This window comes from Panulirus ornatus, chromosome 63 (assembly GCF_036320965.1).
Source record: "Panulirus ornatus isolate Po-2019 chromosome 63, ASM3632096v1, whole genome shotgun sequence".
NCBI classification, from domain to species: domain Eukaryota; kingdom Metazoa; phylum Arthropoda; class Malacostraca; order Decapoda; family Palinuridae; genus Panulirus; species Panulirus ornatus.
Window position 1 is genome coordinate 28,423,227 of NC_092286.1, and position 23,922 is coordinate 28,447,148.

Below are 23,922 nucleotides of genomic sequence, written 5' to 3' on the forward strand. Positions count from 1 at the left end.
TAAGTACCTTTCATACCCCCTTAAAGTAGCCATATTTATCTAGCTCTTTAACAACTAGTTCATATTTTTTTTAGTAACTAAATTTCTCTTTTTTTTTCGAGATAATTATAACTCAATTTATCTCGCCTTATTCACCTTATGCATAGGGACCATGTCTGCCCCTTCGGGAGCCGGTAGTTTGCACGTGAATGAGGTAGTTCGCATCACTGGCCATTCGTACGAACTACCATGACACAGTGCAATAGTACTCACAAAATGTGCCATAATTCATGAACACTGCCTCATAATTCATGAGCACTGCCTCATAATTCATGAACACTGCCTCATAATTCATGAGCACTGCCTCATAATTCATGAACACTGCCTCATAATTCATGAACACTGCCTCATAATTCATGAGCACCGCCTCATAATTCACGAGCACTGCCTCATAATTCATGAGCACTGCCTCATAATTCATGAGCACTGCCTCATAATTCATGAGCACTGCCTCATAATTCATGAGCACTGCCTCGTAATTCATGAATATTGCCTCATAATTAATGTGCACTGCCTCATAATTCATGAGCATTGCCTCATAATTCATGAGCACTGCCTCATAATTCATGAGTGCTGCCTCATAATTCATGAGTGCTGCCTCATAATTCATGAGCATTGCCTCATAATTCATGAGCACTGCCTCATAATTCATGAGTGCTGCCTCATAATTCATGAATATTGCCTCATAATTCATGAGCACTGCCTCATAATTCATGAGTGCTGCCTCATAATTCATGAGCACTGCCTCATAATTCATGAGCATTGCCTCATCATTCATGAGCACTCTCATAATTCATGAGCACTGCCTCATAATTCATGAATATTGCCTCATAATTCATGAGCACTGCCTCATAATTCATGAGCACTGCCTCATCATTCATGAGCACTCTCATAATTCATGAGGGGCGTGACCCACAATCATGAGCACTCACAAGTCATGAGTCGTGCCACAGGGTTATGAGCAGGGGCCCTATGGCCATTAGACTCAATGGCAGTGACGCAGGACATGAGCAGTTATGTCAATCATGAACAGTGCCACAAGTTATCACTGTTGGCACACATCAAAAATGCCACAGTAATCATGTGCAGTGCCACGGTGATGAGCTGTGATAATAGACTTTGGCCTCTCTATCTATCGTAATGCAAATTTCTCACCATCTATAGACCTACCTCACTGCGTACAAACCTACCTTCTCCACATTTCAACGAAAGAAAATACGACATAATTTCTGAGCGCCTTTATGTAGGTACGTAGAGAAGTTAAAGATGGACTGAAGTTTATTAATACAAGTAAAAAAAAATTTTGTGACTATATAATGCCAGATATACCTACTGCCATGCACTTTATTACTCACTGATGGACATTGTGTTAATCAAGCTCAGATCTGAGATTCCAATATCTTTTTAAAAGTCTGATATTCAACGTGCCTTTCTGTACATCAAATTCATTTTGATGGTAAAAAAATTTCAATAAAAATATAACTCTGCTATAATCCAGAATACTGTACTATTTTCATACAAAACTAGTGGCTCTGCAACTGAATTAAATGTACGACTAATACATAATGCGCAATGCATAAGACCTTGTACTCAGCAGCATCAATCTATCTTCCTAGGGTTGTGCAACAAGTAGCACTTAATACTGAATTATTCCCCTTGTAAATAAGGATAAGTAAAATAGAATGTACTAATGTATTACCAAAGTACAACAGAATGTACTGATGTATTACCAAAAGTAAAACAGAATGTACTGATGCTCTACCAAAGTAAAACAGAATGTACTCATGTACTATCAAAGTAAAATAGGATGTGCTCATGTACTACCAAAGTAAAATAGGATGTACTTATGTACTGCCAAAGTAAAACAATGTACTGATGTACTGCAGTACCAAAATAAAAAAGAATGTACTAATGTACTACTAAGATAAAATGTGCTGATACACTACAAAAGATGAGAAAATATTAAGTATGACCAATAACTCAAATCTAAACAGAACAAGAATTAGGAGAAAATCTAAGTAGTCAGGTATAGGTTCATGAACATTGTGGAACAGACTTGTCTGACGAGGGTCTGGAAATCATCATGAGGAGTCACTGTGCTTGCGCTTCCTAGTGGATGGTATTCAGAATGGTGGCATACCTGAAGAGAAACAAGAGAGAGAAATATCAATATACAACTGTAAATTCTGCACACACCAAGCTACCTCCTATGAACTTATTTACAGCATAGCAATCTAAAATCATGATATTCGAGACAATATTAGGTCCTGCACAGGTACATTACTATTTTTGCCACACCTCCTTACCCCCTTCCCTGTTTTATGAAGGTATCAAAAGGATATGGACAGGCATCAAACACTACCCTGCTGACAGAGGCAGACAGAAAGAAACCAGTGGGGTAAAAGTCTGGTCCATAACAAAGATAAACTGTCAAATGAAAAGGAACACCAGAGAGACTTTAGATACAGAAAACTGCTGTTCAAAATCCAGAAGCAGTATGAGGTAATACGAAAAACAGGAAGTCCCACGGTGGATTCACCAAGAATAGTACCAATTTGGAATAGGAAAGAAATCACTGTAATATCGTATCCGTCATGCAAGATACAACTATGCTACTGGAATACCTTGATTCATATAAAGTACTTGGATCTGATGGAATCCTTCCATGTGTACTTAATAAGTATGCAGAACCATCAGAGTGACCACCGGAGCATCTGTTTTGAAAGTCATTGGAAGAAGACCCTATACCAAATGAGCTGAAGTGAGCAAATGTCATGTCCATTTTTTGGAGAATAGAAACTTGGAGTGCACCGAACTACAGACCAGCATCTTTGATGAAGGTGGTGTGTAAAATGTCGGAAAGAACAGAGAGGAAATGAATACATACTTACAGAGGAGGAATGACCAAAGAGGGAGAATGGCATCAGAGAGAGAAGAGACCATGCAAAGCAGATCTTTTAGCTTTTTATGACGAAAGTGAACACTGCTTTCAATGAAATAACAAAGGTGAAAGGACTGATTTTGCATTCTTGGACTGCAAGAAGACAAATGACTTTGTCCTACACAAGGGGTTGGTACAGAATCTGGATTTTCAGGCATGCAAAAGAGGAACTCTTTCTGTCGATAAAATGCCATCTAAGTGGATGAGAAAAGATGACAAATGTCAGAGATCACTTTTGTAATTTCGTTATGCTAACCATTAGCACACCATAAAGCTTAGTCCTGGGACTGCCTTTTTTTTTTTTTTTTTTTTTTTTTTTTTTTATACTTTGTCGCTGTCTCCCGCGTTTGCGAGGTAGCGCAAGGAAACAGACGAAAGAAATGGCCCAACCCCCCCCCCCCATACACATGTACATACACACGTCCACACACGCAAATATACATACCTACACAGCTTTCCATGGTTTACCCCAGACGCTTCACATGCCTTGCTTCAATCCACTGACAGCACGTCAACCCCTGTATACCACATGACTCCAATTCACTCTATTTCTTGCCCTCCTTTCACCCTCCTGCATGTTCAGGCCCCGATCACACAAAATCTTTTTCACTCCATCTTTCCACCTCCAATTTGGTCTCCCTCTTCTCCTCGTTCCCTCCACCTCCGACACATATATCCTCTTGGTCAATCTCTCCTCACTCATTCTCTCCATGTGCCCAAACCATTTCAAAACACCCTCTTCTGCTCTCTCAACCACGCTCTTTTTATTTCCACACATCTCTCTTACCCTTACGTTACTTACTCGATCAAACCACCTCACACCACACATTGTCCTCAAACATCTCATTTCCAGCACATCCATCCTCCTGCGCACATCTCTATCCATAGCCCACGCCTCGCAACCATACAGCATTGTTGGAACCACTATTCCCTCAAACATACCCATTTTTGCTTTCCGAGATAATGTTCTCGACTTCCACACATTTTTCAAGGCTCCCAAAATTTTCGCCCCCTCCCCCACCCTATGATCCACTTCCGCTTCCATGGTTCCATCCGCTGACAGATCCACTCCCAGATATCTAAAACACTTCACTTCCTCCAGTTTTTCTCCATTCAAACTCACCTCCCAATTGACTTGACCCTCACCCCTACTGTACCTAATAACCTTGCTCTTATTCACATTTACTCTCAACTTTCTTCTTCCACACACTTTACCAAACTCAGTCACCAGCTTCTGCAGTTTCTCACATGAATCAGCCACCAGCGCTGTATCATCAGCGAACAACAATTGACTCACTTCCCAAGCTCTCTCATCCCCAACAGACTTCATACTTGCCCCTCTTTCCAGGACTCTTGCATTTACCTCCTTTACAACCCCATCCATAAACAAATTAAACAACCATGGAGACATCACACACCCCTGCCGCAAACCTACATTCACTGAGAACCAATCACTTTCCTCTCTTCCTACACGTACACATGCCTTACATCCTCGATAAAAACTTTTCACTGCTTCTAACAACTTGCCTCCCACACCATATATTCTTAATACCTTCCACAGAGCATCTCTATCAACTCTATCATATGCCTTCTCCAGATCCATAAATGCTACATACAAATCCATTTGCTTTTCTAAGTATTTCTCACATACATTCTTCAAAGCAAACACCTGATCCACACATCCTCTACCACTTCTGAAACCACACTGCTCTTCCCCAATCTGATGCTCTGTACATGCCTTCACCCTCTCAATCAATACCCTCCCATATAATTTACCAGGAATACTCAACAAACTTATACCTCTGTAATTTGAGCACTCACTCTTATCCCCTTTGCCTTTGTACAATGGCACTATGCACGCATTCTGCCAATCCTCAGGCACCTCACCATGAGTCATACATACATTAAATAACCTTACCAACCAGTCAACAATACAGTCACCCCCTTTCTTAATAAATTCCACTGCAATACCATCCAAACCTGCTGCCTTGCCGGCTTTCATCTTCCGCAAAGCTTTTACTACCTTTATTCTTAATATAAGAAAATGACTTACCGGGTGGCTACAATCATACCTGAATATGTGTATGGATAATACTGTAATTGTGCAAAAAGCACTGACCATGACTGTCTTGCCTTGCAGAAAGGCAAGCTCCCAAATCTGGTCAGGCACACAGATTGTAAAGTTCAGTACAAAGTAATGAAGAATGGAGGGAGTGAAAAGAGGTTTATATAAGATTAGAATCTTACGGAAAACTAACTGCATGTACATGAATCTGTGTAAAATGGTCTTGGGAATTAACATAGAACACAGTCTCTCACAAGAACATCATTTTTGAATGGTTAAGGACACACACACACACACACACACACACACACACACACACACACACACATTCTACTGTTTAATATGAAAATTGCACTAAAGTACTGTACATGGATGAAAAAGAACTCGTGATAACATTCACACGTATTGCACCTAGATAAAGAGTATCTCTCTTAAATTGGGTCTCCCTACTTGACTAATACACAGGGATCTGGACAGAGAAAGTTCAAAAGAGGGTAACACATATGATACCTGAAAGGAGGGAACAGCGCTATAGGGAGAGGTTAGCAACTGCGGATGTGGAATTCAGGAAAAAAAAAAAAAAAAAAAAAAAAAAAAACGGCAGGGACACAATTGCAGCATTCTAGTGTCTGAATGAAGCAGACAAAGTTGAGAGTGAATGGTGCTTTGAAACCAGAAAGAGTGACCAACAGATCACATCATGGAACTATGTAAAATACACAGTAAAGTTATATGGAGAGTCACTTCTGAGATGAACCAACAGATCACATCATGGAACTATGTAAAATACACAGTAAAGTTATAAGCAGAGTCACTTCTGAGATGAACCAACAGATCACATCATGGAACTATGTAAAATACACAGTAAAGTTATAAGCAGAGTCACTTCTGAGATGAAACAAGACAAGATAATTTTGTAATGCAGGTGGCAGCTGAGAAGAAGAGTCATACAGTTCTTGTCAAGCAAAACATTCGTTGAGCACTTTTTGCTGGCCCTGTCATCATAGCAGAATCTTGTCGTAGGTATTCAGAGGTAGGAAGACTCTCTCTCTCTCTCTCTCTCTCTCTCTCTCTCTCTCTCTCTCTCTCTAGCATAATAAATAATGTTTCTAGTTATAGTTACCTATTCGACGGCCAAAGGAATCGTATTTGCGATTTTTGAGGAGATGTTTTCGGGCCTCATCTGCCCGCTCTTGATGGTTGAACAAGAAATCACTCAAGGTGTATGTGATAAGTCCATCCTGTAGTGTCTTGAATTCTTCTACTTCTATTCCCTCAACACTGATCTTTCCTGAAAATGATAAATACCAGAGTACACTGGTCTTAAAACAATGTTCATAACAAAATATATATTTTTCATACCCAAAATAACTCCTTCCTACTAATAACTTTTTGGAATAGGCAACTTTCTCAAAACCTGACTTCCCCTACTGAATATACTGAACAATGGACAATCAGCAAGATTGTAAAGTGCTGCAAAGAAAAAACTAAAAACAGCCTCATTTGCACACATCCACTCTTTAGTTTTCATGAATAAATGTACTGAAACCAAAGCCTACCATCCTTTATCTGCCCTGGTTCGGCCCAGTGACATCATATCACCCCTCATATACCACATCAATCCATATATCAAGAGGTTAAAGATGATACCATCAACATCTTAGAAGTTACTTTATAAATGCTACAAACAAGCACTTATATGTAAGGGCCAAAATGTTTACAGTAACAATACTTATCTCTACCAAGCCCACTCAAATACTGTCATATGGACTACTTTATATATGTAATAAGCAGAAACCTAAAAAGAAAAGAAAAAAAGGCAATCAGGTAACAGAGGTCTCATGAACTTGAATCTTACCTTCGGCATCCTTCTTGAACGTAAGCGGTTTTCCATTTAGGTTTTTCACAGTGAGACCCTCAGACTCTAACATCCTTGCATCATCAGGACTAACACGTTCTTGAATCATGTAGTCACGCAAGAATTCTGTGCGTAGGTCAATGAACTCATTGCTGTACAATGGGTGAGGGCTATCCTGTGGTGCTAGATTAATCATCCTATATGCCACAGGAGAAAGGATAGTTTGAGGATCTGAAATTACAAAATTCTTCATAACTTTCAAATCTTTACATTTCGGCATATTTGGTTTGGCTGATAATAATCATGACCTCATTACGGTGAATATTCAATCAATCTCTGGAATGCTCATGATACAGTAACTTAAATTTTCATTGCTTTATTTGCCCAGGGATACAGGACAAGCATAAAAGGGATTGATACAGAACAAGCATAAAAGGGATTTGTCATAAATTCCATTAATGCTTCTTGTTACTAATCATGTTTACTTCATAAACCCTACAGTACTCGTCGTCATCATCTCTCCAGTCTCCACCTTATTTTCCTACATTTTTAACTTTTTCTATCTTTTCCTACTTTTATACATACAATTTTTCCTGAGGCAATCACTTATTCAATTCAGTTAAACTCATATATTACAAATGATAAATTTTGGTTAACATCCTTAGTAAGTCTGATGGGCAACCATTATCCTCTTCAACTAAAAAATCTTATTCTACAAAAAAATTAATTTCAGTTGACATGCAGTCATGGCAATACATATGGTAAGACCTCCCAGGAGCATTTTGTCCCCTGACGACAAGGCAGCCTTGTATAAACCCAGTGGTGCACTGACTAGTTCTGACCCAGGCCACTGGTCCATGGGTCAGTTCTGACCTAGGATACTGTTGCACTGAACAGTTGTGACCTGAGCACTGCTGCACTGGCCAATCCTGACCCAGGATACTGGCGCACTGAACAGTTGTGACCCGAGCACTGCTGCACTGGCCAATCCTGAACCAGGATACTAGCGCACTGAACAGTTGTGACCCGAGCACTGCTGCACTGGCCAATCCTGACCCAGGATACTGGCGCACTGAACAGTTGTGACCCGAGCACTGCTGCACTGGCCAATCCTGACCCAGGATACTGGCGCACTGAACAGTTGTGACCTGAGCACTGCTGCACTGGCCAATCCTGACTCAGGCCACAGGTGCCCTGACTTGTCACTATAATTCACTACCACATTCAACTGTTATGACTTTAAGAAGTGATGCGCTATGCAGTTAAGACCCTGGCAGCTTAAACACAAAGCCCATTTGTGCCTGGCAGCCTATAAAATCTCTTTAAAATGTTGAAAACTTATAAGCTTAACCTTTAAAGACCTTGGCATTCTAAAAGGTTACCTGTCCAGATATTGACGGCACATATGCTTAACTGTCAAAACCCTGTCAGCTTATAAGCCTGTCAAGACCCTGGCCTTCTACACACTGACCAGTCAAGACCCTGGCCTTCTACACACTGACCAGTCAAGACCCTGGCCCCTCCATGCACTGACCAGTCAAGGCCCTGGCCCTCTATGCACAGACCAGTCAAGGCCCTAGCCCTCTATGCACCGACCTGTCAATATCCTAGTTCTCTGTGCATCAACCTGCATATGTCTGGCTTAACAGACGATCAAGAAATGTGCCCTTGAGAGAGGTGTCAAATTTGAAGATGAGTCTGACTTTGCTTCTTAATATTCTACAGTCGATAAATGATTAGTTTGGAAGAAACATATCAAAAAGTTAATAGAAAAAGCAGTGAAAGGAGGGCAATGATTCAGAGACATCATCATTAGCATTTTCAACACTGGTATCAACTTCCAACATTTCCATCCACTTCAATGCCAATATCAATCCCAAAGCCATCAGGAAATGACAGGAACAGAAGAACTAAAGAGCAAGAACTCGAGAATAGGATACGTATTACATGATGCAGTTTTTATCTCGATATTCATTAATGTGAGGCGGCCTATGCGAATGTGTGTGTGATTTGCAATAATAAACTTGCCAATGGTGTGAAGCCTGTGTGAAACTAATTTTGCACTAGTGTGATTCCTGTATGTGTAAAGGGCATTTTACACATATTACCCTGTCTTCTTCACCTTGTACACATGTATCATGTTTTTATTACTAATCATGTTTGCACACACACACACACCAATCTAAGCCAGATACCCATGTATCGACCAGACCTGAGAGGATGAACACTTGGGTTTGGTGCTGGGCGACTGCCACGCCAAAGACTCGAACCCATGCTTGTCTGACTCACTAAACACCACACCTCAGAGACCCGTGCATGGGACAACCACAATATAGGAACAAACCATGGCAATTCTTTCACAGAGAAGCGGCAGAACACAAAGGGGGGGCAATTTACATCCATGTGTATGAAAGTAAACACACTATACATTGCTAGGGGCCTCTTCCTAAGCAACTTAACTCATTGCAAAGGGGAATAATGATGCATTTGCGTACTGACCTGGTTCATCGGGGTAGACTGGCTGGCCCTGACCATCTTTCTGGTACCTGAGGGCGTGTGTCCAAAGGTTGTAGAGGGACGAGCTGTCGATGGTAATCGTGTCTGGCAAGCTGGGCACAAGGATGGCCTGGCCGGTGGCAGACATTGTGGTAGCCACAGCTACCACCACCACCAGAAGCGGTACTGCTAACCAACCTGGGGATAGGTAAATAAATGATTATACTTATCAGTTATGAGGTAGCTGGGCGGATGTGATAAGCAAGATCGCCACATCGAATCCAGATCCCTTCTAAATTAAGGTGGAAGCCTAGCCACTCTACATAAGGGCCTGCCTATTGGCCAATTGGCCAAGCAAGAGGCATTTTGTGAAGGTCCAATTCGTTGCCATTTGATGGCATACCACTGTCAACAGACCCCAGCCTCCTGGTATTATACATATGGCCCCCATTACTTCAGGTAAGAGAAGCCAGAGAGTTCTAGCCTGTCGTAAAAGGAGGTTAAGATTAAGTTGGGATTTTAGGAGAGCAAAGGTAGCCTGAGGCAGTGGATCATCTGAGCTGTTTTTCAAGTGGCTAAGACGATTTTCACCTGCAGCATTCCCGATCGTGGATAGACAAATTCACAGTGAAAAGCAAATGTTTATATAAGTCAGGATAGAAAAAAGAAAGAAAAAAAAAGAGGTGGAGAGATGTTTCTATTTTGTATCTGGAGGATATAAAATGTGGATAGGAAAGATAATGTAGCGTGAGGAGCATATAGGAGAGATATAGATGAAACCCTTTCACTACGGCAGATCTTATATATACACACACACAGAGGGATAGATCAAGAATGAAATGAATGTGAGAGACAACTCATGAGAAATATGGGGAGTTCTTTCTTTCAGATTTAAGTTCCCTGATGGCAAATGGGAAGCAATAGAAAACTTGTACTTATTCTGATGAATCAAGGGTGAAGAGTGAAAAGGTTAAGGAATGCTTCTACGAATAATGGAAGTCGCGTGTTTCACTTGGACAATGGTTTAGATATGGGTTGGAGGAAAGGGTGAGGCAATGTTGTAGGTGGTGTTGCATCTACCATCTACCCATGACTGACGTAATGATGGTATACCCATAGACTACCAGTTACCAGGACGTAACTGGTACCACATGAAGGTGGTGTTGCATCTACCATCTACCCATGACTGACGTAATGATGGTATACCGATAGACTACCAGTTACCAGGACGTAACTGGTACCACATGAAGGTGGTGTTGCATGTACCATCTACCCACGACTGACGTAATGATGGTATACCGATAGACTACCAGTTACCAGGACGTAACTGGTACCACATGAAGGTGGTGTTGCATCTACCATCTACCCACGACTGACGTAATGATGGTATACCGATAGACTACCAGTTACCAGGACGTAACTGGTACCACATGAAGGTGGTGTTGCATCTACCATCTACCCACGACTGACGTAATGATGGTATACCGATAGACTACCAGTTACCAGGACGTAACTGGTACCACATGAAGGTGGTGTTGCATCTACCATCTACCCACGACTGACGTAATGATGGTATACCGATAGACTACCAGTTACCAGGACGTAACTGGTACCACATGAAGGTGGTGTTGCATCTACCATCTACCCATGACTGACGTAATGATGGTATACCCATAGACTACCAGTTACCAGGACGTAACTGGTACCACATGAAGGTGGTGTTGCATCTACCATCTACCCATGACTGACGTAATGATGGTATACCGATAGACTACCAGTTACCAGGACGTAACTGGTACCACATGAAGGTGGTGTTGCATGTACCATCTACCCACGACTGACGTAATGATGGTATACCGATAGACTACCAGTTACCAGGACGTAACTGGTACCACATGAAGGTGGTGTTGCATCTACCATCTACCCACGACTGACGTAATGATGGTATACCGATAGACTACCAGTTACCAGGACGTAACTGGTACCACATGAAGGTGGTGTTGCATCTACCATCTACCCACGACTGACGTAATGATGGTATACCGATAGACTACCAGTTACCAGGACGTAACTGGTACCACATGAAGGTGGTGTTGCATCTACCATCTACCCATGACTGACGTAATGATGGTATACCGATAGACTACCAGTTACCAGGACGTAACTGGTACCACATGAAGGTGGTGTTGCATCTACCATCTACCCACGACTGACGTAATGATGGTATACCGATAGACTACCAGTTACCAGGACGTAACTGGTACCACATGAAGGTGGTGTTGCATCTACCATCTACCCACGACTGACGTAATGATGGTATACCAATAGATTACCAGTTACCAGGACGTAACTGGTACCACAATTTAATCATAACCCCAGAAAAACAAGGAGAGAGATAGACAGTGCCTGGCAGTCCCCATATGAAGCAGATAAGACCGGACCAGATGGTCTAATTCATCCACTGGGAGCATAGTCAACTGAGCCCTATGTCCCTAATCTATACATGTCGAGGGTTGGATAATGTTATACAGAACATTCTCTGTTGTTCACTGTTCTTCATGGCACCTCGTGGTGAACACTACAAGCAACTAAAAAAAAAGGGATGAACTGTTCTTTTATATTAACGATTTCTTCCACCATTGCCATCTTTAATCGCCTGATACAATACCCTGAGATGTATAATTCTATACAGCAATAATACACTGCGTGAGACTGAAAATACATCACACACTCATCCAGTATCACTAAAATTAAGGACGCGTTCCAATTACGACAATTCCTCTTGTCAATCAGTCGTGTTATCACACATCACTGACACACACATGGGACCTGACACTTGGTTGGGACTAGCACTTACCTGACCGGACGCTCATATCAGACCTGGGTTCAGGGGGGACTGAGTGAAGTCCCCACCATGTCTCACCCTTTATATAAACCCCGTCGCGCCTGCCACATTGGCCGAACAATTTAGTCTTCATTCTTTTCTTTCACTCTTCATCGGTCATTTGTTGGTGGAGTGAATCATAAATAATATATTTGTCGAAACACGATGTTCTTTTCTTCCAAAGCTCTTGATTTACGTAACTATTTCCTGGCGGGGGGGCGTCTCTGGTTCATCGTTTCCCGCGTATGCTAAGGAGCGCCACGAACAGACGAAGGCCACAACTGTACACATTCATTCTCTACCTGTTATGTGTAAAATGCACCCAAACCACATCCATATCCATGGTTTACCCGAGACGTTTCATATTCCCTGGTTCATGCCATTGACACTACGTCGTTCCAATTCACTCTCTCCCGCGCATGCCATTCACACTCCTGCACATTCAAGCCTGGACAATGCGTCCGATTCTCTGTGGGAAATGTCATAGTCCTTAGTTCCCAACACCATGGGTCATGTATCGTGGACTCCAAACACTTTGGCTCATGTGCCAGGACACTGCAAGCTATGTATCCATTTTGCGCAGGTGTATGACGGGTGTAGGCGCAGCTGTCGTATACATATGTATGGACTACACACATCTGTGTAGGCAGACATATTCTATAGAGAGGTATACATGTACGACCCTTAAATCATTCAAAGATCAAGCCATTCATATACTAAAAGGTGCCATGGGATATTACAGAACACGATTGCTTCTACGAGATGGGGAAAAAAATAAAATAAAATCGGTTTATTTGATCATTCTTCTCAACTGCTTCTAGGGACGAAGTTTGGGTCAAAAAGAGGACATTTAATTAAGTATTTTCAACAGTATTATTTCTAAGGCAATCGCCATATCTCTATCTATCTCGCTCATTGTTCATATTCTCTATATATTTCCCCTCCATCATCATTCCAAAATTTGTTTCTTTGTCCTTTCCTTCCACTCTACGCTTTGACGCAAGCGTTTGACGGGGCCCCGCTTCCACTCTACGCTTTGACGCAAGTGTCTGACGGGCCCCTCTTCCACTCTACGCTTTGACGGGCCCCTCTTCCACTCTACGCTTTGACGCAAGCGTCTGACGGGCCCAGCTTCCACTCTTACGCTTTGACGCAAGCGTCTGACGGGCCCCCTCTTCCACTCTACGCTTTGACGCAAGCGTCTGACGGGCCCCCTCTTCCACTCTACGCTTTGACGCAAGCGTCTGACGGGGCCCCTCTTCCACTCTACGCTTTGACGCAAGCGTCTGACGGGGCCCCTCTTCCACTCTACGCTTTGACGCAAGCGTCTGACGGGCCCCTCTTCCACTCTACGCTTTGACGCAAGCGTCTGACGGGCCCAGCTTCCACTCTTACGCTTTGACGCAAGCGTCTGACGGGCCCCCTCTTCCACTCTACGCTTTGACGGGCTCCCTCTTCCACTCTACGCTTTGACGCAAGCGTCTGACGGGGCCCCTCTTCCACTCTACGCTTTGACGCAAGCGTCTGACGGGGCCCCTCTTCCACTCTACGCTTTGACGCAAGCGTTTGACGGGGCCCCTCTTCCACTCTACGCTTCGACGCAAGCGTTTGACGGGGCCCCTCTTCCACTCTACGCTTTGACGCAAGCGTCTGACGGGGCCCCTCTTCCACTCTACGCTTTGACGCAAGCGTCTGACGGGGCCCGCTTCCACTCTACGCTTTGACGGGGCCCCTCTTCCACTCTACGCTTTGATGGGGCCCCTCTTCCACTCTACGCTTTGACGCAAGTGTCTGACGGGCCCCTCTTCTACTCTACGCTTTGACGGGGCCCCTCTTCCACTCTACGCTTTGACACAAGCGTCTGACGGGGCCCTCTTCCACTCTACGCTTTGACGCAAGCGTCTGACGGGGCCCCGCTTCCACTCTACCCTTTGACGGGGCCCCTCTCTTCCACTCTACGCTTTGACGCAAGCGTCTGACGGGCCCCCTCTTCCACTCTACGCTTTGACGCAAGCGTCTGACGAGGGCCCCCTCTTCCACTCTTGAGGTTGTCGCGTGTCATGCTAACATTGCACAACACTTCCCCAGGCCCAGAGGTAAGCGGATGTTTACTTTTCACGCCAATGTAAACACACACAAAGCCTCTCTCTCTCTCTCTCTCTCTCTCTCTCTCTCTCTCTCCCTCCCTCCCTCCCTCTCTCTCTCTCTCTCTCTCTCTCTCTCTCTCTCTCTCTCTCTCTCTCTCTCTCTCTCTCTCCCTGGAGTTTTTGGCGAATCATGACACAGGTGAGATTTTCCCCACTGTGAAATCCAGGGGAATATTCGTCGCCTTCCTGTCTACCTGTGTTCCCCCCCCCTCCCCCCCACAACTCATGGGGGGGGGGGAGGTTCCCTCCCAGCTTCGAGGCTGCGCCGCAATCAGGAGCAGGGGAATGGTGGACGCCTTTGGAGCGAGGGGGTGCTCTGTCGTCAACAGATGTGGGGGGGGGGGGGGGGGGGTACAGTGGGCCTCGCCCAAAAAAAGTTGACATCTTCCACTCGTGGTGTAACCGCAGGGCAGGAGGAGTCCGGTAACACCTCTAATTATATATGTATTAAAAAAACACACAAATGACATCCTCAAATATTAAAGGAAATTGATATGAAAAATTCAGGGGTAAGTAGGTCAAAGGTCTGGTTGTCGTACACAGAAGGGTCGTACCGTCGTGCTCAAGGGTCGTATCGTCGTGCTCAAGGGGTCGTACCGTCGTGCTCAAGGGTCGTACCGTCGTACTCAAGGGGTCGTACCGTCGTACTCAAGGGGTCGTACCGTCGTGCTCAAAGGTCGTACCGTCGTACTCAAGGGGTCGTACCGTCGTACTCAAGGGGTCGTACCGTCTTGCTCAAGGGGTCGTACCGTCTTACTCAAGGGGTCGTACCGTCGTACTCAAGGGGTCGTACCGTCGTACTCGAGAGTCGTACCGTCGTATTCAAGGAGTCGTACCGTCGTGCTCAAGGGGTCGTACCGTCGTACTCAAGGGGTCGTACCGTCGTGCTCCTGGTTGAAACATCAGATCGAGTACGACCCCAATGCGTCAGTTGAGGACAATTGATGGTATTAATGCCTTATCTCTATGACCCAGGCCTCCTACCCTGCTGATAACATTATGCAAATGACCTCTCCTTCATCAATTCCCTCTTTAGGTTCGTTAATACGAAACTTCCATTCGTTAATATACAACCCGACTTCGTTCCTGTACGACTGGTTCGTTCGTACACAACCAATTGGCTGATATATAATTAGGAATTCGTTTATATATATATACCAGTTCAATTCGTTATCATAACGGTAAAATAGCGTCTTTCACACATTAAAATTTCACTTGGTCCTTGTTCCTTATCCACTTATGTTTCCTAAGATGTGTGAATACTAAATAAAAACATATATATATATATATATTTTTTTTTTTTTTTTTTTTTTTTTTTATATACTTTGTCGCTGTCTCCCGCGTTTGCGAGGTAGCGCAAGGAAACAGACGAAAGAAATGGCCCAACCCACCCCTATACACATGTACATACATACGTCCACACACGCAAATATACATACCTACACAGCTTTCCATGGTTTACCCCAGACGCTTCACATGCCTTGATTCAATCCACTGACAGCACGTCAACCCCGGTATACCACATCGCTCCAATTCACTCTATTCCTTGCCCTCCTTTCACCCTCCTGCATGTTCAGGCCCCGATCACACAAAATCTTTTTCACTCCATCTTTCCACCTCCAATTTGGTCTCCCTCTTCTCCTCGTTCCCTCCACCTCCGACACATATATCCTCTTGGTCAATCTTTCCTCACTCATTCTCTCCATGTGCCCAAACCATTTCAAAACACCCTCTTCTGCTCTCTCAACCACGCTCTTTTTATTTCCACACATCTCTCTTACCCTTACGTTACTTACTCGATCAAACCACCTCACACCACACATTGTCCTCAAACATCTCATTTCCAGCCCATCCATCCTCCTGCGCACAACTCTATCCATAGCCCACGCCTCGCAACCATACAACATTGTTGGAACCACTATTCCTTTAAACATACCCATTTTTGCTTTCCGAGATAATGTTCTCGACTTCCACACATTCTTCAAGGCTCCCAGAATTTTCGCCCCCTCCCCCACCCTATGATCCACTTCCGCTTCCATGGTTCCATCCGCTGCCAGATCCACTCCCAGATATCTAAAACACTTCACTTCCTCCAGTTTTTCTCCATTCAAACTCACCTCCCAATTGACTTGACCCTCAACCCTACTGTACCTAATAACCTTGCTCTTATTCACATTTACTCTTAACTTTCTTCTTTCACACACTTTACCAAACTCAGTCACCAGCTTCTGCAGTTTCTCACATGAATCAGCCACCAGCGCTGTATCATCAGCGAACAACTGACTCACTTCCCAAGCTCTCTCATCCCCAACAGACTTCATACTTGCCCCTCTTTCCAAAACTCTTGCATTATATATATATATATATATATATATATATATATATATATATCCAACGGAATATAGTTCATTCGGTACAACAAGATTTACCCACACAGTCCTTTCCTTATTAGAAATTGGTTATTTCCGGCGTACGAATTTCACCTTCTGTAACATCAGATAACGCAATACAACCATTTAAGTATGACGCAAATTCCCATTATCATCTGAGTGTCTTAATGACGCTGAGAAGCGCGTTGACTTCATTGGGGTGCAGAGGCAATTAGCAGGGGGCCCCAGGACCACATGTGGCGATAATTAATGGCTGTGGGCAAGAGAGAGAGAGGACAAGGATGAAAATATATGATAAAAGGAGTGAAAGAAAGATTAGTCTAATCACCTGTCGAGGTTTGGCCAGAGGTCCCATTACCAGAGACCAGCTGGTCTTTCCTAAGATACCAAATTCAGACCACGGTGTTCTAAGAGATGGGGTTGGGACCCACGAATGTAGAACCCCCTTCTCGAAATAGGCGAATTCGTAATTGCGTAACACGCAGCTCCCGCAATGACGCCACCCTCAGGATCTGAATATAATAACCGGATACCATACCTGTGCATCAGAATGGCAGGAAATGAGTATGGCAGTATAGGGAGGAGGGGAAGTGTGTGGGGGGAGAAAATGTACAACTCATCTCTGCAAACGCTGTCAAGAGCTCCACCTTGTCATACTAGCCAGTCATTGTGACCCTGGACCACTGGGGGGAAACCCTAGGTCCCCACTTCGAGGAAACCCACACCTTCAACTCCCTGCTTTGAGAGGCATGTGTGGGACAACTGAAAGCCACATTCGGGGCATGAAGGAAGGTTCCTGTGTTCACTTGAATCTGTGTTTACAGCGATGGAGAGATGATGGTAGGTTGGTGTCTAGAAACTTGAGAAAGTATGACTCTTGCATGTCTAGGGGGTGTCATTTCTGACGAACCTAAGTCTGGCGGAAGGAAGTTGGGGGAAGAGGAAACAACATGTACTTGTAGAGTGATTGCAGTGTAAGTATTCTGTTAGTTCTGCAACTGATGGCGGAGTGAGGGTCTGCGAGTATGGTGCTGAAGTGAAAGGCAAGCACAAGCTTTTCATTTCTGCTTGAGGATCAGTAGTTGGTCATGAAGTAGTTTGGGAGGGAGGGATCTACCAGTGCGGCTGTTAATAACTTGTCCCCAGTATGCTGAGGAGGGATTACCTTGGCATTATCTTTTTCTGTTTCGTTCTGTTGCTGGATGTCTGTCGTTGCTATGTAACCAGTGATTGTTTCGAGTGTGGTTTTGTGTAGTTTGTAGTTTTGTTCTGCTTTGTTTTGAAAGTGGTTTGACTAGAAAAGTGAAGTGTAGGAGATGCAATGTGATAAAGGGTACTCAGATTTTTTTTCTTTTGTGAGGAGTTGGTGCCACATTGTGTCCCAAGCACATTTAGTTTATTTTTGGCCATACATAAATCCAATATATAAATATGTATTGTTTCATATATGCTCACCATTTCCCACGATGGCAAGGTTGCGTCAAGAACAGATGACTGAGCCTTAGAGGGAAAATTCCTCACTTGGCTCCTCCCTTCCACCCAATGAATGAACGAGAAGTCTGGATTTAGGAAGAGGAGTCGAGCAACTGGTATCATCATTCATTCCACAACCCTTCACTAGGTACCAGACAACTCCAGAATCACCTGTGCAAATCATACACCACGTCCCAGGTGCCTGTGACCTTGATTATAATCATGGTCGCCACACTAATAACTGATATCTGCAGAAATATCTTATTCCTCCTTGGTGACCACTTTCAAACATATTCCTCGGGAGATGTACTTAGTGAGGAAGTACCACAAAATCATTCATGAGGCATTAGTATGCCTCAAGGTAGCATTCTTAGCTCACTGTTAAGGAATGCCAACTCTAATGTGCTCCTCAACCTAGTTTATGGAATTCTGTGCCTACCCTGATGACTGCCATGCAACCTTCTGAGTGGAAGAAAATATCTTCTAGTGCTGGTAACAACATCTGATGCTAAGATGCCACAAATAATAGTAATAATAAAACAGCATAGCATACCATATAGAGGCCAGGAATGCTGGTGAATGAACAAGGAAAAGGCAGCAAAGAAATTTGCATCTTAAAAATGTGTATTCTCGATGGCAAAAGCTGCAAAGCTCTTTATAATGGCCAAGTGCCCTCACATTTGGGAAAAGCTCAACTTGATTTTGATTGGCACATCCTAAGTAATATCTTTGTACACTAAAATGGTGGAGGGTCGATCACAGCCGTCAATCTCTGGCCTGAAAACCAAGTGGCAAGAAAGTCTACACCATCGCAGAGAAGTTCTAGGTCAAATATTCATGCACACAATTTCACGAACTCTCTTCACCAATAATCTTTCATCCAACACCTCAACCAGCTTTAGTTCATGCTTATGCAACATACCATTAGAGAGGGCAGATCATCTGAGCATATGAAATTACTAGCTCATAACTTGCTTTAGCAAAATCCTATTCGAAACTGGAAAGTCTTATGATTGTCCAAGTAATACAGACAATTGATCTAAATATGGAAAATCTACCATAAAATCTTGATTATACATATTTCTACGCAGAATTACACTAATGAGAGAGAAAATATAGTAAAATGGTGGAAGAAAACCTACTGGCCTATATCGAGATTTCCTAGCGAATGCACTGAGGACCACTGTTCATCTCTACCAAGTTGAGATAACTTATCAGTTGGAAAAAGTAATCTTATCTCTTAATGACTGAGCCTATTGTTGAGGAACTTATATCACAAGCAGGCAACATATCAAATATTTAGTGACCTTTCTGTAATGAGGTACTTCCCTTTACTGGTGTACAAGCTTTCAGTTGTAAGCTCTCATCCCTGTTTCCGCTTACCACATCCCTGTGTACATCTAAAAATAAAAGTGCATCTGTGATGATGTTAACATATTTGCTGTGTAATCTAAAAGCTACTATCAAGTCACCATGGAGTCTTAGCATCTACAAAATAGTTTTACTTTCTTTGACCTTTCTTCACATACTGTACCTTGATTCTAATTCCTAACGCTGTACCAATATTTTGCTACCCTTTCCTTGGCCTTTTACAAGCTTTACTTGATCTTTTCCATAGTTTGGAGACCAAATCTAGCCTGCAAACTAAAAACATGGTTTTAAGTTTTAGCCAATTCCTAAACTAAGCCAAAATTTGCCTTTTATGGCATTCTTAGACACTATTCTACACTTGTGCTGTCAGAAAGTTTAGAGACTTGGTTAAAACTAATTCTAAATCTTTTGAATACATTATGAAAGAAATGGATTAAAAATCAAACCACAAAATGTGAGAGGAACTTGGGAGTTGATGTTGTCTCTAACGTACCATCAGAGTCCCACATCAGGAAAATAGCACAGGAGACACTTTGTTGGCAGGCAACTATGAGAATAAATTTCAAATACGATGATGGGGAAATTTAGAGAAAAGTTTCATATCCTAGGGTCCAAACTAAATAAGCTCCTCATGTTTGGTCACCACACCAAAAGAAGCACAAAGAGCTCATTGAGAGGATCCTTAGGAGAGCAAAATTGATGGTACCATAATCAAGTGAGATAAGTTATAAGGAAAAGCCACAAGCCTTAAATCTGCCCACGATGGAAGAATGAGAAGTGACTTGATCACAGTCTTTAAGATTTCAAACCAGACTAATGATGTGGACAGTGAATAGTTCTATGAAAGATATGGGGACATGACAACCAGAGACCATTCCATAAAAGTGGGCAAGAAACTTGTTAAGAAGAAGTAAATAAGTACTTTTCGAGTACAGCAGTGGTGGATGATTACTTTTGACTTGCGTTCTCTTGATCATCATCACTAAAACCATTCATTTATTACCTATAACTTACAAAGTAATTTTCCAAATAACACTCCCCTAGTGTACATCACATCAGTAAATTTCCAGTTTAAGGGAACCAGGTAAATAACTTGAGGATTTTAAGAAAATTCATATCAAATGACTCTGCTGGAAGTGATTTAGACCAGGGGAATGTGATTTGAAACATTCATATCGTCCAAATGATAAATGAAAGACAGTGGGGACAGCTAAGTTGATCAGGGAAGATATAAGGGAAAAGTATGTGAAAAGCTATACTATAAATCGTGAACCTAAGAAAACCTCACTACCTTCACCAGGAATCAAGTTACCTTAATTTTCAGTATCATATTCGAATTATCCCACCAACAATGTCGTTATCTTCCTTCTGTCCCCCTTCCACTATCTGAAAGCAACTGCACGATAAGTCACATACCTTTAAAATAACTTTGAAAATAAGGAAAATTGAGATCGCTATGGGATGTTAGGCAAGATTCTAAGGGTCTCCCATAAACAAAATCCTAAAAGCTGGTGAAAAACTACACCCGTAATTCCTTGTGAGACCCGGGTTAACACGCGAAAATCTATATCCAAATTTATCTCCCTATAACTATATCCAAAGTCATCTCCCTTTCAGCATGTATTTAAATTAATCTATCGCTATCTCCATCTCGGGGATGCCACAACAAAACGTGATCTAACCCCTTGGGTCTTGTTGTCTGGAAATACAAAGCTACAATTAATTTCTACAATGGGAATACAAAGCTATAATTAATGTCTACAATGGGAATACAAAGCTATAATTAATTTCTACAACGGGAATACAAAGCTATAATCAGTTTCTACAATGGGAATACAAAGCTATAATTAATGTCTACAATGGGAATACAAAGCAATAATTAATTTCTACAATGGGAATGCAAAGCTATAATCAATTTCTACAATGGCTTCACTTACTTTCCCTGAGCGCCATAGTCCTCCCCATTATCACATTTCCCACCAAACTTAAACCATATTCATGTAAGTTCCATAACGCTAATACTCACCTTCCTAACTGGTCTCTCAATAAATCTAATAGAGCTTATTACTGCATTTAATGACACTTATGGTTTTACGTACTAGCCCTGGTTTATATATGTAAATGAAGCTATGAATCGAACCAAGAGCAATGAGTGACAATCCATTTCTCTTTCTCACAATAATATCTATATAATTCCTCGCGTTATTTAGTCTACGACAATCATTGACAATAGTCAATGACAATCATTTACACAGTCAATGACTTATTTACACATTATTTTACAGACTGACCTTCCGTGCCTGACTGGTGTGGGCAACTCTCGTCTGGTCTGGAGTGTCAGCTGATGTTTACATGTGTCCCGGTGTTCCCTGGCTGCTGACTTCAATTCGACATTAACATTTTTTTTTTTTTAAAGTAACTCAAGACAAGTAATAGTGTTCTCTTACCTACGTAAAATATAGTGACTAATTTCATGTATTATGAGATACCTAAAATCCATATGCCTTGAAATGTATCTACTTTAGGCACAAATACGAAGCCAAAGGTCTTACATCCGAACATTACAGCCTAGGAATTTGTAAACAAACAAATGGGAAACACGTTACATGATGGCTCTATATGACCTTACATAACAAAAAATACACAAATTAACAAAAAAAAAGACAAGATGGGTTCTAACGTATATCAATTAACGTCGATTGATGGCCTTTTAACGGGCAATACGTTTGTCAAAACTACAAACCAACAATCATGTCTTAAAAATAGAGCCGTTCAAAGCCAATCATATAATGAGACGAAAGGCTTATAATTTCACGCTGACTAATATGGAGGTAAAGAATAACCCACCCGATATATGAGCAGCTACTCCATACTAAGACGAAGATGGCCCTTGATGTAAAATAGCTGAACACAGCAACTGCAGAATTCATACAACCGTCACAGCTTTGGGGTAATCATGAGGGGTTCCCAGAAAAGTGAATATTACAATGTCCAACACGTCCATGTTATTGTGGGGATAAATTGTTTTGAAAATGATTTCATGAAAACGAGTGTCATCTTTGCGAGATGTAGGTATGAACCGTACTTGAGCGCTTTAATTTAACCAGGTTGCTTCTTCCCAATTCCAAACTAAGAGATGTGCTCAGCACAATAAAAAAAATAGTATTATGAGTGAAGGGAGGAAAAAAGTGTTTAAATGTATAAATGTAGAGTGGAAGCATCAGGATAAAAATGACGAGTATAGATGATAGAACAGAACCTGAAGGTTAATGCCACAAAAAGGGTAAGTCGCTCCATCAACTACTGCAAAGGACCACCTAAAGTGAAAGATGTGCATTAGGGAGCAAGAGGGAAGCAAGGAAGTTAAAGAGAGTTTAGAAACCAGACTTGGGCCTCACCCTGTCAAAGGATTTAAAGATGTAGGAGAAAACAATAAATATTTCCAGATCCCTAAGGAATGTGAAGAAAATATCACCAGTTGACTGCACTGTAAAAGCTACAGAATGACATAAGCTGGGGAAGCACTCGGAAGACCCTGCATTAGGATAATATCAAATAGGGCATACAATCAAGGTGGACTTGACATGGAATCATGAAATGCAGAATTAAAGTACAAAAAGGTACTGAAAATAGCAACTTTGCTAGCCGGAGAGTGTCAGACTGATCAAGGAAGAAAGGAGGCGGAATGGTTATGGTCAATAACAGATTTATCTGTAAATGAGAACAGCTTCATTTCAATAAGACAAATACATGTCCCATAACATGGGTCTAGCTTATATCTTATTTCTTTGTTAAACCTAATCGTCGTCTCCCGCATCAGAGACAGCACAAGGAAACAGATGAGGAATGCCCCAACCCACCCTCATACACATGTATATACATAAATGCCCATACATGCACATATACATACATAGACATATATACATAAGTACATATCTGGCAGCGGATGGAACCATGGAAGCAGAAGTGGATCATAGGGTGGGGGAGGGGGCGAAAATTCTGGGAGCCTTGAAGAATGTGTGGAAGTCGAGAACATTATCTCGGAAAGCAAAAATGGGTATGTTTGAAGGAATAGTGGTTCCAACAATGTTGTATGGTTGCGAGGTGTGGGCTATGGATAGAGTTGTGCGCAGGAGGATGGATGTGCTGGAAATGAGATGTTTGAGGACAATGTGTGGTGTGAGGTGGTTTGATCGAGTAAGTAACGTAAGGGTAAGAGAGATGTGTGGAAATAAAAAGAGCGTGGTTGAGAGAGCAG

The 23,922-nt window shown here is 42.4% G+C and overlaps 1 protein-coding gene and 1 long non-coding RNA gene across 7 annotated transcripts; one reads left to right on the top strand and one right to left on the bottom strand.

Moving 5' to 3' along the window:
* Nucleotides 1–1,304: 1,304 nt before the first annotated feature.
* LOC139745992 (uncharacterized) lies at nucleotides 1,305–22,071 on the bottom strand. 6 transcript variants are annotated; one of them, XM_071656755.1, is made up of 5 exons: nucleotides 21,956–22,071; nucleotides 9,403–9,597; nucleotides 6,904–7,134; nucleotides 6,169–6,336; nucleotides 1,305–2,179 (listed from the first exon to the last, which is right to left on the bottom strand). In XM_071656755.1, the coding sequence occupies exons 2-5, from the start codon at nucleotides 9,545–9,547 to the stop codon at nucleotides 2,163–2,165; spliced, it is 561 nt and encodes a 186-aa protein (XP_071512856.1). In that variant the 5' UTR covers nucleotides 9,548–9,597; nucleotides 21,956–22,071; the 3' UTR covers nucleotides 1,305–2,162. The 6 variants fall into 6 exon arrangements, with proteins under 6 accessions (XP_071512856.1, XP_071512859.1, XP_071512857.1 ...); XM_071656758.1 differs by lacking the exon at nucleotides 21,956–22,071 and adding an exon at nucleotides 20,977–21,045; XM_071656756.1 differs by lacking the exon at nucleotides 21,956–22,071 and adding an exon at nucleotides 19,436–19,473.
* Nucleotides 9,604–22,140, top strand: LOC139745995 (uncharacterized). Its single transcript, XR_011712039.1, has 2 exons — nucleotides 9,604–9,858; nucleotides 21,950–22,140. It is a non-coding gene; the product is annotated as an uncharacterized lncRNA (long non-coding RNA).
* Nucleotides 22,141–23,922: the final 1,782 nt, after the last annotated feature.

Coding starts and splice junctions, on each gene's coding strand:
- LOC139745992 (XM_071656753.1), bottom strand. CDS start 12,377: ATGAAGACTAAATTGTTCGGCCAATGTGGCAGGCGCGACGGGGTTTAT. Junction 7,135..9,402: donor AGTCTACCCCGATGAACCAG/GTCAGTACGCAA, acceptor TTGTAATTTCAG/ATCCTCAAACTATCCTTTCT. Junction 6,337..6,903: donor GTTCAAGAAGGATGCCGAAG/GTAAGATTCAAG, acceptor TATCATTTTCAG/GAAAGATCAGTGTTGAGGGA.